The sequence below is a fragment of the Chenopodium quinoa genome, unplaced genomic scaffold (assembly GCF_001683475.1).
Source record: "Chenopodium quinoa cultivar QQ74 unplaced genomic scaffold, ASM168347v1, whole genome shotgun sequence".
NCBI lineage: Eukaryota > Viridiplantae > Streptophyta > Magnoliopsida > Caryophyllales > Amaranthaceae > Chenopodium > Chenopodium quinoa.
Window position 1 is genome coordinate 860,111 of NW_018744988.1, and position 16,023 is coordinate 876,133.

The 16,023-nt window shown below is 34.3% G+C and overlaps 2 protein-coding genes across 10 annotated transcripts; both read left to right on the top strand.

Annotated features, from left to right (window-relative positions):
• Nucleotides 1–2,291: 2,291 nt before the first annotated feature.
• LOC110706504 lies at nucleotides 2,292–4,756 on the top strand. The gene is made up of 2 exons (XM_021884422.1): nucleotides 2,292–2,727; nucleotides 4,635–4,756. Exons 1-2 carry the CDS (start codon nucleotides 2,292–2,294, stop codon nucleotides 4,754–4,756), a joined length of 558 nt encoding a protein of 185 aa, XP_021740114.1.
• Nucleotides 4,757–5,558: 802 nt separating this feature from the next.
• On the top strand, nucleotides 5,559–11,208 carry LOC110706549 (uncharacterized WD repeat-containing protein C2A9.03-like). 9 transcript variants are annotated; one of them, XM_021884469.1, is made up of 8 exons: nucleotides 5,559–5,819; nucleotides 5,898–6,075; nucleotides 6,210–6,383; nucleotides 6,807–6,893; nucleotides 9,686–9,820; nucleotides 9,931–10,041; nucleotides 10,127–10,324; nucleotides 10,450–11,208. In XM_021884469.1, exons 1-8 carry the CDS (start codon nucleotides 5,638–5,640, stop codon nucleotides 10,948–10,950), a joined length of 1,566 nt encoding a protein of 521 aa, XP_021740161.1. In that variant the 5' UTR covers nucleotides 5,559–5,637; the 3' UTR covers nucleotides 10,951–11,208. The 9 variants fall into 9 exon arrangements, with proteins under 9 accessions (XP_021740161.1, XP_021740165.1, XP_021740166.1 ...); XM_021884473.1 differs by lacking the exon at nucleotides 5,559–5,819 and adding an exon at nucleotides 8,873–8,943 and having other exon boundaries at nucleotides 5,928–6,075; nucleotides 6,807–8,215; XM_021884474.1 differs by lacking the exon at nucleotides 5,559–5,819 and adding an exon at nucleotides 8,894–8,943 and having other exon boundaries at nucleotides 5,928–6,075; nucleotides 6,807–8,215.
• Nucleotides 11,209–16,023: the final 4,815 nt, after the last annotated feature.

Below are 16,023 nucleotides of genomic sequence, written 5' to 3' on the forward strand. Positions count from 1 at the left end.
AAATTAAAGACGCTTTCTTTAACATGAACCCAGACAAAGCCCCTGCTCTGACGGGTTTGGAGCTAAGTTCTTTCAATCCTATTGGCAAATTATTGAAAAAGACATCACCTTGGCGATCCAAAGTTTCTTTTCACATGGATGTCTTCCACCAACATTAAACCACACCATCATTACTCTTATTCCTAAGACAGAAATGCCCGAGATTCCTAACCACTTTCGTCCGATCAGCCTAGTGAACACAGTGTACAAAGAAATTTCCAAGATATTGGTCAATCGTTTATGCCCTATTCTTCAAAAAACAATGAGTCCGCTACAAAACGCTTTTACTCCGGACCGTTCTATCCACGATAATATCCTCGTTGTCTTAGAAATTTTAAACACGTTCCAGAAATCTAAAAACAAAACAGGTTGGTGCGCCTTAAAACTTGACATGGAAAAGGCATATGATAGAATATAATGGGATTTCTTGTGGAAATGCCTAAAAGCTTTTGGCTTCCCTTCCCAATGGATTTCTTGGATCCAATAATGTGTTACTAAAGTTTCATACTCTTTAAAAATTAATGGTGAAACGACCGAATGGTTTAAACCCTCTAGAGGTCTTAGACAAGGGGACCCATTATCCCCCTACTTATTCATCCTTTGCATGGAAGTTCTTATTAGGAAACTTTGTTTAGAAATTTCTAACCGCAAATCTGGGATAGGCTTCAAAATTTGTCCTAAGTCCTTTTCTATTCCTTGTTTGCTATTTGCAGATGATAGCTTACTTTTCTGTAAAGCTACCGCTTCAGCTTGTACTAATCTTAAGAAGATCCTAGATTCTTTTTGTGACATCTCTGGCCAGCTAGTAAATTTTCACAAATATTCAATTATTTTCTCAAGAAACATCCCTAATGGCCGAAGAAAATTCTTAGATGCACATTTTAACATGACCCTTAAAGCCTCACTTGGTAGATATTTAGGCTTTCTCTTTAGTTCTTATTATCCGCTGAAGAAAGATTATAAACATGTCATGGAAAAAACTGAACAGCGTATCCAACATTGGGAAGCCGGTTTCTTATCAAAGGCAGGAAGACATACGCTTATCCAAAACAATTTAGAAGCTTTACCTAGTTACCTATGCTCATCTTCCCTCCTTCTTAATGATGTAGTTAAAGAATTAGACTTTCTCCACCGAAAGTTCTTTTGGAGACAAGAGAAAGATAAAAACAGCATCCCCCTTATCGCGTGGGATAAGATTTGTAGACCAAAGAATGCAGGTGGGCTAGGTCTCCGGCGAACACTGCCTCTTAACAAGGAATTCATTGCAAAGTTAGGGTGGAAAATTATCTCCGAACCTTATAGTCTATGGGTTAAAATCATTAGAGATAAATATCTATGTAATAAATCCTTCTTTGAATGCACTCCAAATGTTAAAGATTCTCATATTTGGAGGAAAATCCTTGCCCAACGGGAAATTTTAAGAAAAGGAATTCGATGGAAGATTGGAAATGGAATGGATATATACTTTTGGATTGATAATTGGGTAACCAACCAAAGCTTAATTGAACTACTTCGTATGGATCCTAATCAAGTTGAGTTAGACACAAAAGTTTCAGACTTCATTCTCCCCAACAAACAATGGGATAGACAGAAGCTATGCTACTTTCTCCCAGACAATATCGTTTCTCAAATATTAGGAATTCCATTACCTAGAAACACGATGCTAGATATGCCGGTGTGGGGTCTTACTTTGTCTGGCACATTTACAGTAAAATTCGTCACATGGCTTGCCCATAATCTTGACCTTGATGATAAATAGGAACATCATTGGATATGGAAATTAGATATCCCTCCTAAGCTCCAATTCTTCATAATAGTCTAAGCGTTCGTGATACCCTTTACAAAAGAAACGTATTCCTTTTAGTGATTGTGGTCTATGTAATATTCATAGCGAAACAGTGAACCATCTCTTTCTCACTTGCATTCATTCTAAAGATGTTTGGAACCATACCTTAGTTAAGAATTGGTTGGATTGTAGAGTTCCCTACACTGATTTAGTTGAAGCACTTTTATGTTTAAAAAAACACAAACTATCTATTAGGAAATTTATTTTCCTTATTTGGAGTATTTGGAAAGAGCGAAATTCTATAATTTTCCGCCAAGAATCCTTTGATATTCCTAGAATTTTCCACCGAGCACAATTTTCGTTCAATGAGTGGCACTACAGAATTCTCACCGATACCTTTTCTTCATCGGGATCTCCTATTCGGAGATCCTCATCTTCTCCTTCTCATTCTCCAACAAACACTATCATGGTTTCCTGGGAGGCGCCACCAACAAATTTCTACAAACTCAATTTTGACGGTTCAGTACTCAACAAATCAGCAACAACAGGGATTCTCATCAGAGACAGTAGTGGGGCGATTTTAGGAGCTCGCGCTTTCAATCTCGGCACCACCAAGGTTTTCATAACAGAGGCCATGGCTATTCATAAAGGCATTCTTCTAGCTCTTGAGCGTGAGATAAAAAATATCATAATTGAAGGTGATAATCTTTTAGTAATCAACTCCGTTAATGGCATCTGGTCAACACCATGGCAAATTGATCATATTATTCAAGACATTTGTTCACTTCTTAGCAATTTCGATAATTGGAGCATTCGTCACATCTTTCGAGAGGCAAATCAAGCAGCGGACTGGATAGCAAATGTTGGTCATTTAGTTAGTGATAGTATGGATATAGTTCCTTGTAATAATTCTTCTTTATTTTCCATCCTTTCTTCCGACGCATTAGGAATTCCCCTCGTGAGGAGGGTTTCCTAATGTTTTCTTTTTTCTTACCATTGTAAAAAAAAAAAAAAGTAACTAAATACAAGATTTATTGATCATAAAGAATAATAAAAAAAAATACATACGAGTTATATCTTTTGTTGATCGTTTGCATAGTGCATATTGATTTGAGAATCATACCTAAACGAATTGAGAAATTGTGATATAAAATCATTTTTTTTTCTTCTTTATTGCACCCAAATCATAGTATCATACTCAATGTCATTGTGACCAATTTATAATAAGCCAATAATATTATTTTTGCAAATTTATAAAATACATTTTATCATCGATTTATATGCCCCCAAAGTAATTAGAAGATAAAAGTAAATCTAGACACTGATCAGGTCGTACAAGCCCCTAAAATGGGGAAAGATAAAGTTGTAATTTAAATTGATGCATGTTGATCTTTCATTAACGCGACCCTTATAAAGGCTCGACCAATGTCACATCATACCAATTGACTCTCTTAATACTTTATACTTCCTCTATTACACATTATGTGCAACAAAGAGGTGTGCACATTTCCCGAGAAAAAAAATAGAAAAGCCTAATTAACAAAGTAGGGGCATGTGATTAGGGTAAAGTGGATGATTAATCAATTCAACCCACACCACCATCCACCAGGCCACTTGCCCGCCACACCACCACCCACCAGACCACTAATCCGCCACACCACCACCCACTAGGCCACTAGATCGCCCACAAAACCACCGCCAGATCGTCCCATCGAGCCACCCACGCACCCCCAGCACACCAGGCCGCTCAGAGTCCACCCCACCGAAGAAAACACCTTAGCCACAGACCCACCACACCACCACCAAGATCTCGACTTTCTCCCACCTCGTAAACCACCAAAAAACCACCCATAACCATATAAACCCTTCCAAAAAACCTCACCCACCATCTCGAAATCGCTGTACCCACCTCGAAATACCACCTTACCCTCCCTAATTAGTCGTACCCACCCCCAAAACCACCACCTCCAACCGGAAAAATCGAACACCATGAATCCCGACCCTACAAAAAAAAACAAACCTAATAATACAAATGAAAAACCATTACCTTCACACATCAATTGAACACCATGAAACCCGACTCTATCATCAATTTAAGCTTTATTTGGTCAAATTTAACCACTAAAATTCTAGTTCTAGATCTAGAATTTTTATGGTTAAATTTGACCATAAAACCTTCACATTTGAGTTTTAGTGACAAGAATGAAACAAAAGGAGAAGGAAGAGAGAGAAAGCGAAGATGGCGACAAGCATGACAATGGCAGCGACTTCCGACGAAGGTGGTTGTTGAATTTGAGGGCCTGCGGGGAGATGGACAAAGAGAGGGGGAATTTATGGTTAGATGAAGATAGAGTGGATCGGAGATCGGTATGGTGGTAGTGGTGGTGGTGGTACGGTGTTTTCCATTGAAGGCGATGGTTGAATGAAGAAGATGGTTGAAGGAGATGGTGAGAAATGAAAGTAAAGGGGTTGATTGGGGTTGGAACTTAGAAGAATGAATCTGATTAGTTTGGGGTTGAATTAGGTGTAAATTATTAGATTAATTAGAGTTATCAATAACTTAATAATATATGTTTTTGGGGGTGTTAAATACCGCCATCCAAAATTATCAAAACCGCCAACATTTAGTGTGAATGGACAATCATGTCCTTAGTACTTCACTACTATCTTCTTCCCTCTTGCCATCAATTACTAACACCTTGACACCACCACCCTAATTGACGACTAACACCACCACCACCACACTGACCGGCGACCCATCACCTTCCCTCTTTTTTTTTTTTTTAATTTTTAAATTTCAAATTTTCAGGCAATCGCGGTGACCAAAGCCCAAAATCAATTACCGTGTATAGTAAATGGAGCCCAAAATCGGTTACCGTGCATGGTAACCGGAACCCAAAATCGGTTACCGTGCATGGTAACCGGTTTTGAGCTCCGGTTACCATCGAATCGATTAAGGTGCACGATAACCGGAGCCCAAAATCGGTTACCGTGCGTGGTAACCGGTTTTGGGCTCCGGTTACCACGGTTGCCTAAAATAAAAAAACCACCACCTTCACGTCGACCAGGGAAGGTGGTGGGTATTCATAGAGGGGGGGTGTGGTGGGTCGTCGGTCAAAAGGGGTTGTGATCGCCGGTTGGAAGGGGTTGTGGGTTGACGGAAGGATGAAGGGATGGTGAAGTAGTAAGGGTAAGATTATCCATTCACACCAAATGTTGGCGGTGGTGATCATTTTTGTTGGCAGTGTTTAGCAATCCACATGTTTTAATGTGTTAATTGAATTTTAGTAAGGGTATGTTGGTAATTTTATTTAAATTTTTTTACTAAAATAGGAAAGTTTCAGTTTGTTGCACATAATGTGTAACTTCTGTTTTTGAAAAATGTTGCACATAATATGTAACGGAGGAAGTATATTTTTGTCAAATGGGTCGAAACAAGATGATAAATTGACATATTCGTCAAATCGTCATGCCCATGTTAAGCTCGTGCCAAATTTAAAAATAATGTTCATGTACAACTCAATGAACTCATTGCCCACCAACATGCCCGCGTCCTTGCCATGTCGACGACGGGCTTATGCCAAATCAGGCCAATTTCCTCATGTCGTCCAAACCCACACCCACACCCAACTTTGGGGAGAAGTTTCCATTTTGTCATTTACAGTCAAAATAAACAAACAAGTCAAATCAAACACAATAACAGCAGTTAACCATGCTTAACGACAGGTGACAGGTCATCTTCCTTTTAATGGGGCCCAAACCTCACAAAATTCCATTTTAAAAAAATAAACACACCATCAAATTAATTAAAAATGACCCACACTTGCCATTTACCAATTCGACCTCCTCCCCTTCTTCACTCCCTCTCACCATCACCAAAACTCGTCCACCATTCTTTTATAAATTACTACTTCTTCTTTCTTTTCCCACCATTTCTCTATATTCTTCTTCTTTTTTTTCACATACATTATTCTCAGTTCTCTTCAATTTCCAGGTAAATCACGCGTCGATCGGTGTAATTAGTGCTGAACTCTTTTACTCGAGTGTATATAAATAGGATTGAATTTTGCAGGATTAAAATGGCGGAGTTTCAATTCCAAAACGACGAGCTGGAGTTGGTTGATTATATCAACGATTTCACTAATTTTGACGGCGAGCTTTTAGCCTTTTCCGAGAGTTCTTCGCCGACAAGTAGCCTTTGCAACACCGACGATCCTTTCGATTCCGACGTCGAGGATTGCTTTGATGTCGTACGTTTTCTCTATTCCTCTTTTTGTTCCTTCATTACTCCTTTTGTTTCATTTTGATGTTCGGAATTGAACAAGCTTGTTTTGTTTATGTATGAATAATTGATTGAAAAATTGGTTGTTTGGTGAAAAAATAGTGTGAAGGAAAGTCGAAAAGCGAAACGACGGTGTTAGAAGTGAAGAATGGAAAAGATATACAAGGAATACCATGGGATAGGCTTAATTTTACGAGAGATAGATATCGTGAGACTCGGTTGAAGCAGTATAAGAATTTTGAAAGTCTTCCTTCTTCTCGAGAACATTTGGAAAAGGTCTGTTTTCTTATTTTGTTTTATTTCTGAGAATATTAATTTTTTATTTTTTTTTGTAGAAAATTTGAAGTTATTTGATTTTGCGGATTGAAACTGATTAGTTTTACTGATTTGACAGTTTAATTTGATTTACGACGTTCTAATTGATGCTGATTTATTGAGTTTTTAGTTTTTGTTATTAATAGCAAAAAAAAAAAAAAAAATCTGGAAATTACTAAAAAAAAATAAAATTACACAGATTTTAGTTGTCATATTTCAGAATTAATTTGATTTATACAAGTATGACTAATTTAAATTCTTTTTAATATCGTGTAGAATTGTACTTTGAATAATTCAAAAGTAAGATGGAAAATGACAATGATACTGAATAGGCCCTGTTTTGTGTGTTATGATTCATGTTTGTTGATGTGCAATATATAACAGGAATGCAAGCAAGTGAAGAGAAGCCAATCCTTCTATGATTTTCAGTTTAATACAAGACTTATCAAGTCAACAATTGTGCATTTTCAGGTAAAATTTATGCTTGTTTTCAGGTTGTTGCAAAATCATAAGTAGTTTTGATGTAGAGATCACTTAAAGGGACCTTTGAGATTCAAGTGTAAGGTCGTCATATCTTTATATATTGGCCACAAGGAACAAATGTGAATTTCGGGATCATTTCTATAGTTGATGGAGACTAGATTTCGAATTTGTTTAGTTTAGCACTTGAGGACTCTATAACAATTTCAAATCAAAAAATTAAACATATTTATTGTGAAGAGAAGAATTTAATTGAAATTTTATTTGACTTGAAAATTACCCTTTTTAATTTTCTTTTTATCAAGGGAGATTGTAAGGTGAATTATAAAACAAACAGATCTAAGAATTGTGAATGTAAATCTGATTTTTTAAAAAAAATATTTATATCAGTTTGTTCTTTAATTGACATACAATCTTTCTCGAAAGAAGCAAGCAATTCTTAAAGGTATCTTTTGTCATATGAATATCTAAACTAAATTCTATCCTTCCTAAAACCATTTCTTAAATTACTTTATATGCTACTCTAGAGTACTCAGTGTTGAAACTTGAAAGTAAACATGATAAGTTGAACTATATTCTCCATCAAATATGGTAATGATTGTGAAAATTACTCTTTTCTTTGCTGCTAATATATCAAAATTGACCAGTTTACATTTTGATTTGCAAGGTCCTTTATGTGGCTTTTCAGTTAAGGGTCCCAAGGAAACTTACTTAGCAAAGAGTGTCTAACGCGAGTTTGTACCCATGTGTCAGACACAACCATTTCATGAAAATTTTGCATGATTTTGGTCCAAAATAAAGTGTCTAATTGTCGTACCCATATCTGAGTGCCGAGTGTCTAAATAGGTATTTGAGGAAAACATTAGATGTTAAGATAGGGGGTTTGCTGCGTGTTTGAGGTCTCTTAGATCCAACTTTCATGTATTTCTTATAGAAGGATACACTCAAGAATTTCAGCTTTAGGCTTAAGAAGTTAAGATGGTATAATTGGCCTCTAGTTTGCTTGTTAAGACATTTTTAATGACATTAAGCAAACAAACCTAACTATGGCCAAGATGAATTGTTATGTGGCTCAAATTTGACCAACCTTATTTTTCATCACATGTTAAATTTCTTGGCTTAAACAAATTGTTATGTGGCACTAATTGACCAGCTTCATTTTGCTTCCCATGTCTACGTATTTTTACATGTTGTATCTGTGGGTCGTATTTACTTCATCTTTTTGTGCAGATTATTGAAGATGTAATCATTACTATTGATTTGATGCTTAATACTCACAAAATATTCTAAATATAAAAGTTCGGTCATGTAAGGTACTATCTTGAGTGGATTTTGCTTTGTGGTGCTGTAATTTGTTATACTTGTAGTAATACAAGGTATTATGTTAAGCATTATGTTATTTTCTGTAGTAGTGCTTATAAAGTTATCTTGTCTACTTAGTATAATACTCTGGTTAGTCTGGTAAAAAGCATCATATTGTTGCATGCAATACTTTAAGTGTCTGTTGTGGCATCTTGAAAGTTCATGTTTGGAGGTTGTAAAATATGTCACTCTTGTAGATAGAACAAAGAAAAAATAAAATAAAAGGCAGAAAGAGGAGTTCTGAAAGTCAGGAGGCTATGTTTGGTGTCTTTTACATTAGACATCAGAATAAAGCCCCTTTAGTTGCAGAACATGTTCATTTGTATAATTGTATTGTACATCTGCATTTGAGTTTATTTAAGCAAAACCTCAGATCATATTATCCTTGTGATATTAAAGAAATTAATAGAGTCTGAACATCTGAAGTCTGTCTACTGTATATATTACTGCTTTGAACTAGATTTACTATTAGTTGACCTTGGCCACTTTGCTTTTGGGTGTCATTTGATACTTAAATTCTAATTTATGTATACAATTTAAAGTGGTGTTTACAACTCTATTGTTTTAATTAGCATTATAATGTTGCTTTAACCGCCTTGTGGCATTAGAATTTTAACTGTCTGTAACAGGATGGAGTTATATCTGAGCAGCTGGCGCTTAAAGGGTACGTTTCAATATGGTATGAGAGGATAAATATAATTCTGAACATGTTAGAAAATTAATGAAGCTTGCAATAATTGTTGACAACACGATAATTTTTTTATTTTGTAATTTCTTTAATGCTATTACTTCCTGTTCAATATCTTGGATGATTTTTTCTTATTTTTTATTTTTATAATAATCTTATTGCTTATATACTTTGTGGTGGATTGTAGTTTCTCATTATGTTCACCCTTCTGTCTGACTGTCTTTGCATATGTTAGTAGTTTTTTTTTTTTTTTTTTTTTTTTTTTTTTTCGTATTTTTTCACTCTCTTCTGCACAGTCCATATTTAAGCTGCCGATGGTTGGATGCTGACTGTTCATCATGATTCTGTCACCTTGTTTAAGTAAAGACTTCAATAGTTCTAACATACTTCCTGTGCCATGTCAATTGGCAAGATGGAGAATTAGCTAGTCCAATGTCTACTCCATTCTGGATTTTATTTTATGTCATTCTTAGTGGGCTTCCCATATCATCATGTAGCTGGTTGGTGTAGATAGGCTTATCTATTCCACTTGATCTGAGATTGTAGAGGTGCTTACATAACAGAATTTACTAGGTTAGAAATGCCAGACAGAGTGATGAGTGCATCAATCTAAGTTTTTGAGTGTAGTGATCTCATTCCTGGTACTTGTAAAAAACTTATGATTCGTTTATTAAGTTGGTGTGAGAATTTGGTGGTTGTTACTAACTCTCCAAAATCTGTTTTGTGGTTGCAGCTGAGGAATTTGTTGTGGGCGACATCAAAGCATGACGTTTATCTGATGCAGAACTCCTCTGTTATGCACTGGTCTGCTCTACGTAAGAAAAGTGAAGAAGTGATTAATGTGGCTAAACCAATTGTGCCAACAACGGTGAGTCATAAGTGTCCTCATCTGTTGCAAGTATGAAAGCTTTGCATGGCTGCATCTTTTTTATAGTTATGTCACTTATCTGACAGTATTAGTTTCACGATGCATCACAGAAATGCACTCGATCTCTTCCTCAGCCCTTGTCAAGAGTGCAGATTAGCACAATGTGCGTGAAGGATAATCTCTTGGTGGCTGGTGGTTTCCATGGGGAGCTCATTTGTAAGGTATGTGACTTTAATTTTTTGTTCTGTTCACTCCAGTGTTGATAACTTGTTTGGCTTACATGTTATTGTCACTCTCTTGTTGCAGTACTTAAATCAGCCGGAGGTGGAATTCAGTACAAAAGTAACGACAGAGGAGAATTCTATTACTAATGCAGTAGATATATGCCAAAGCCCTAGTGGTTCAAAATGGATTATAGCTGGCAACAATGATGCTCAAGTTAGAGTTTTTGATGCTGCAAATTTCATTTGCATTAATCATTGCTGCTTTCCTTGGTCTGTGAATGTGAGTACGAACTACCTCATGAAGTCATGATCATGGCTTCTATGCTGGAAAGCAGCCTAACTTTACAATATTGCTGATGATTTGTGAGATATGTGCTGATTTCTTATCTTTTTCTTTGTTTGTAGAACACCTCGATGAGTCCTGATGGCAAGTTAATGGCTGTCCTTGGTGACAGTGCAGAGTGTTTGGTATCTGAATCTCATACAGGGAAAGTCGTCGGTACACTCAAAGGGCACGTGGATTATTCATTTGCTTCTGCTTGGCACCCTGATGGGCGAATCTTGGCCACCGGAAACCAAGACACAACTTGCAGACTCTGGGATATCAGGAACATGTCACAATCCCTTGAGGTACTTAAGGGAAGAATGGGTGCCATAAGAGCATTGAAATTTACTTCAGATGGCCGGTTCATGGCCATGGCCGAGCCAGCTGACTTTGTCCATATCTTCGATACACAATCTGGATATGAGGAGGCACAAGAAATCGACCTGTTTGGAGAGATTGCAGGGATTTCGTTCAGCCCCGATACTGAAGCACTGTTTGTCGGAGTTGCTGATCGCACTTACGGTAGTGTGCTAGAGTTTAACAGGAGACGTCATAATAAATACTTGGAGGCCATATTTTAGGAAATGTGGCTCTTGCAAATGGCAAACGAACTTGTTTTTTCCACGAGTGAGATGCAAATATTTGGACATAATAGTTGAAAGCTCTTTTTCTTTTTCGGTGTATTTTGAACTGTGGAGGCATTATTTTTAGAGGTTGATGCCGATGCCTCGGAAGTCATCTAGCAACTTTGCTAATTAGGGAGCCTTTTTTTCTCCCTATTAGCGTCAATGTAAAGAACACAATGTTTTTAAAATTTTGTTCGTCTTGTGTATTATTAAGTACTTTATGTTGTTTTTTTTATAAAAAAAATAAAATAAAATAAAAATACTTTATGTGCTTTCATGTAAACTTAATGTACTGTATTTATTTATTATTACTTCGTAATCCGTATTATATTTTTGGTCCGCATTTGAGCATTTTCTAGTCAATAATATGGATACTGACTTTTAGTGTAACAGCCCAATGAGGGGCATTACGACACTTTCAGATAAAAGTAAAATGTGTCACTCTTAATCTTAATTAGAGAGAATGAGATAAGTTTGGTGTATATGGTAAACTTTATTGAATAAAATGGCTTACTTTTGGGCTAAATCTAGGATTATGAAGCTTCAAGTTGAACAAAGTAATCTGACATTGTACTATTTTATCTGGATAATGTCTAAGGAGGTCTCTATGAGTCTTATCGTTCATTCGTTCTCCATTTATCTTCTCATGAAATCATCACAACTAGTGTGTGGCCCGAACGATGCTCCGGGTTATTTTTTTTTAACACCTGTAATTGAATAGATAGGTTCATTCTTTATTGTTTAGTTATTCATTTTTCGTTTAAAATTTATAATAGTTTCTCATTAAACCTTTGAATAAATTATTTATGGAACAACTATTAATTATATAAACATGTTCTTGTAAAAAAATTATATAGACATATCCTTTGTATATGATGTATAATATAATGAAATTAAAGACATGATTATTATCAAAATAATTAAATAACTAAAATTTATAACAATGGTTGATTTTGGTTGCTTTTATGTATTATCTCGATGATCATAATTAGCAAATAATAGGATCAATTTTTATTATTTTTTTTTAAAGAATTGCAGTTATTAAATATTCAGATCTCCATCCAATCCGTATACTTATATATTTATAAGTCGAGTATTAAAACATGATTAATATATGAATGAGATGGTAAGACATCTAATGCATATTTTTGTGGTGAGTTTAAATCTCATGATACACATTTTTAATAGAATATGCTCATAGTTGAAAGATGACATGGCGAGAGTGACATGTGGCACATATACGTTTTTAGGAACGCTTTTTAATATATAATAAGTATAGATTATGACCCTATAAATCAAAAGATGTTACAGAGTATTATATATTTCAAGGATTAATTAGGATTTTTTTAATTTTTATTTTATTTTATTTTATTTTTTTACAATGAGTGTATTAATAGTTAAAGCTGTATAACGTCAAAAATGTTACAATTACTTGTTTTTTTTTTTTTTTTTTTTGACAAAGGAATAATTTTCATATATTGAAAGAGTTTAAGCAACAACAACAAGAACTAGGTCTATTAAGACCTTTACATTAACAAAGCTACTAGCAACACTTACTCCTATGAACTAAGGAAAACAAAACTTAAAAGAAACTGCTTTCTTTGTCATCCCTTGAGCGTTGGAACCACTTTGTGGGTAGCACCGCTGCGATTCTAGTGAGGCGAAGCCTATATTACATGTTAGAAGCTTGGGTTGACCACGGTAGAAACTCTTTGTAACCCTTGGAGCTTGAAAAACAAAACCAAAGCTAGAAACGAATAGAAGGTTGTATTTTTAGAACAAAGAAAGTATATGTCCATTTATATTGGAAAAGTAACCATAACACGCTGAAAAAAGTGGAAGATTGACTACTCCATAATATATACTATATAGGTGGACTATTGCACAAATCACCAATTACTTTTCATGTGAAATCCTAATAAGAGTGTATGTGGTTAACAATTTATATTCATCCTTCATGAATTATCATCTTTATGAATTTATTGCGTGATCGAAGATTTTCAAATTTGTCCCTTCTCACGTTCTTGAGTGTTTTTATTTTTTTTATTATTTTTTTTTATTTATTTTTATTTATTTTTATTTTTTTGGAAATAGTCTTTAGTGTCTTATTATTCATGACATATATATCCAGTGAGTATATATGTTACATCATAATCTTAAACCTTTATCATGTTAACGTGTTACATTCAAATGTATAAGATCTTTTCATTTGGGAAGTGACATTGAAATGTTTACATTTGTCTTTGTCTTGTATAGAAATGTAGCTTACAATGTTCAAGAAAGCTTACTATAAGTCTATAATCAAATGTTTCAATTTAAGCAACCAGCGTGTTGATGCAGTTATCATAATTTTAATTTTATTTGTCAAACCGGCCAAATTTATTCGATATTTAATTTGGATTTGAAATTTTATACATTTTGGGACAGCAATTAAAAACATAACCTTAATTACTAAGAGTAATTTTAACAAGTGTCATCAACACTAAAGGGCGAGACAGAGGCTAATTCAAAATGTAATTGGTCGATTTTAGTTGGGTTGCACTATTGTTCAATCTTGTACACAACATTAAAATTAAATTTGATTACTTACGCGTCCGAAATTAATAGTCGTAAATCGTAATAATAGCTTGCGATTGATATTTTAAACTACTCTTAAAAAAATGTTTGGACTGAATTGAACCAGCTATCAGGAAAATGTAAAAAATTCATACACGACAATACGACATCGTATTTGAGTTCAACTATTTTGAATTTCCTACATTCTTGTCTAGAATGTCCATAAAAATGTTTTTACGAGGGACATAAAATACATTTGGACATTTGGTCCATACTCCACATGGTATATACTAGTATATATAAACCTCGAAAGACAATTGCTCACATAGATCATATAAAATCAATAATAATAAATTTAGAGAATTTTTTAACGTGTGCTCATAGGCATATATATCAATTATTCTAACAAATCAAATGAAAATCTTTCCACAATTTACTTTAAGAAAATAAGGAACTTAATTTCTTTTTACATGTCACCATTTACGTCATTTACTGGAAATAGTCTATAACAAACATACATGATAGTTTTCATCTCGAAATAGTCTATAACAAACATACATGTTAGTTATCATCTACTCAAATCACTATCTTTACCATGTTGAATTTATCACGTATATACAAGTTCAACATCATTCTCCTTGTTCTTCTTTAAAATGAGAGATAGCCATGGAGACGATTCGATCTTTTTGATCTAGCATTTGTGCGCTAGGCATTTAGAAGTGTTAAAAAATCTTTATTTTCTAGTTCCTTTATCGAACTCAATTTGAATTTCAAACCTCAAGAATCTAAGGTAAGAACCTTATCGAGTATCGACTATCATTAGACATACAATTGATTACGACAAGTGAGCCAAGAGGCCCAATACATTGCCAAGTTGCCAAAATGCCAACATATGAACATACCGTCATATATACGAAAACAGGTTTAGGTTAGTATTATGTGCAACATGGTGCACCTAGAAATAGGTGCACCACGAATATACTTTTGAACATTTAATAAAAAAAATTGAACATTTTGCAAAAAATGAATATTTAGTAAAAAAAAATATGAACACGTCACAATAATTGAACATAAATATGCAATTTTTATGTTCATATTTTATTAAAAAATGTTCATTTTGTATACATTAAATGTTCAATTTATATTACAAAACTATTGAATTATTACGAGTTAGTTCAAAATTTGTCTGACTCGTAATAATTCAAAATTTGCAATTGTTCAGATTTTTTTATTATATGTTCAAAATTTGTTATTGTTCATATTTTTTTACTAAAAGTTCAAAATTATAGGCGTGCTGTATTGCGATTGTTCAGATTTTTTTACTAAATGTTCAAAAATGGCGTTGTTCAGATTTTTTAACTAAATGTTCAAAATTCTCGATTGTTCAGAATTTTTTATTAAATGTTCAAAAGTATAGGCATGATGCATTGCAATTGTTTAGATTTTTTAACTAAATGTTCAAAATTTGCGATGTTCATATGTTTCTACTACATGTTCAAAATTTGCAATTGTTCAGATGTTTCTACTACATGGTGCATCTTAAAATTTGCCAGGTTTAGCTATAATTGTGGTAATTTCAAATTGTTGGGCTTACTCTAGAGTTCTAGACCCATGGATGTCAATTACCCCAAACAAGTCCTTAGGATTTTTACGAATTTTATTTTTAATTTTTATTTTTTTTTCAAAAAAATCCTTAAGATTTAGAAAGCTTTAAATACTAAGGGTCTATTCACTTCAGCTTAATTTCAATTCAATTCAGTTCAGTTCAGTTCATTTTCTAATTTCCTTCTCTTATAAACTATTCATTTCAGCTCTGTTTAGTTCAGTTCAATTCTGATCGGTTCAGTAAATGCGAATGGCCCTAAATATGAAGTATAAATAAGGACCAGATTAGGACTCTAGGAGTCCATCCGCCTTCAAGCTCTAGCTCTCAACCAATCAAACTACTATTTTATACTTTGTATATGAGTTAAGCATAAATACGGTCCCTCAACTATAGTATTTGTAGCATTTTGGTCTCTCATCTTTCTAATAAAGCAAATTGGTCCCTCTGCCACCCTTACGTGACTTTTCCGGTGAAAAAAATTATGAGTCAACATAGTTTAGGGACTACAGTGCCCATGTGGCAAAAAAAAATATTTTTTTAATCAAAGTTTAAGGATCTTGTGGGTATGAGTTGGCATTTAATTAATGAAAGGGTAAAATTTAGGGACCTTCTATCATTTTACAGTTGTGAAAAAAAATATTTCATGATAACATACGAGTAATATAGTTTAGGGACTTCTAGAATCTAGAAGGTTACCCAAAAAAAACCCACACTTCATCTTCAAACTCAATTACTCCATTGTTTATGATGTCTGGCTGGGAATTTGGTGATTCGTCGGAGCAGAAGAGAGCGAAGATGGCGAAACTCACATATGCTCAAGGTACGGTCATCGATCCTGTCTTCGTAAAAATTAATCTCCATATAAT

Bases quoted from the DNA above. Each gene is read 5' to 3' on its own strand.
- LOC110706504 (XM_021884422.1), top strand. From the start codon at position 2,292: ATGGTTTCCTGGGAGGCGCCACCAACAAATTTCTACAAACTCAATTTT. The intron at 2,728-4,634 runs GTAATAATTCTT...TCAAATTTTCAG, and splicing joins TAGTATGGATATAGTTCCTT to GCAATCGCGGTGACCAAAGC.
- LOC110706549 (XM_021884469.1), top strand. From the start codon at position 5,638: ATGACCCACACTTGCCATTTACCAATTCGACCTCCTCCCCTTCTTCAC. The intron at 6,076-6,209 runs GTACGTTTTCTC...GTGAAAAAATAG, and splicing joins TCGAGGATTGCTTTGATGTC to TGTGAAGGAAAGTCGAAAAG. The intron at 10,325-10,449 runs GTGAGTACGAAC...CTTTGTTTGTAG, and splicing joins GCTTTCCTTGGTCTGTGAAT to AACACCTCGATGAGTCCTGA.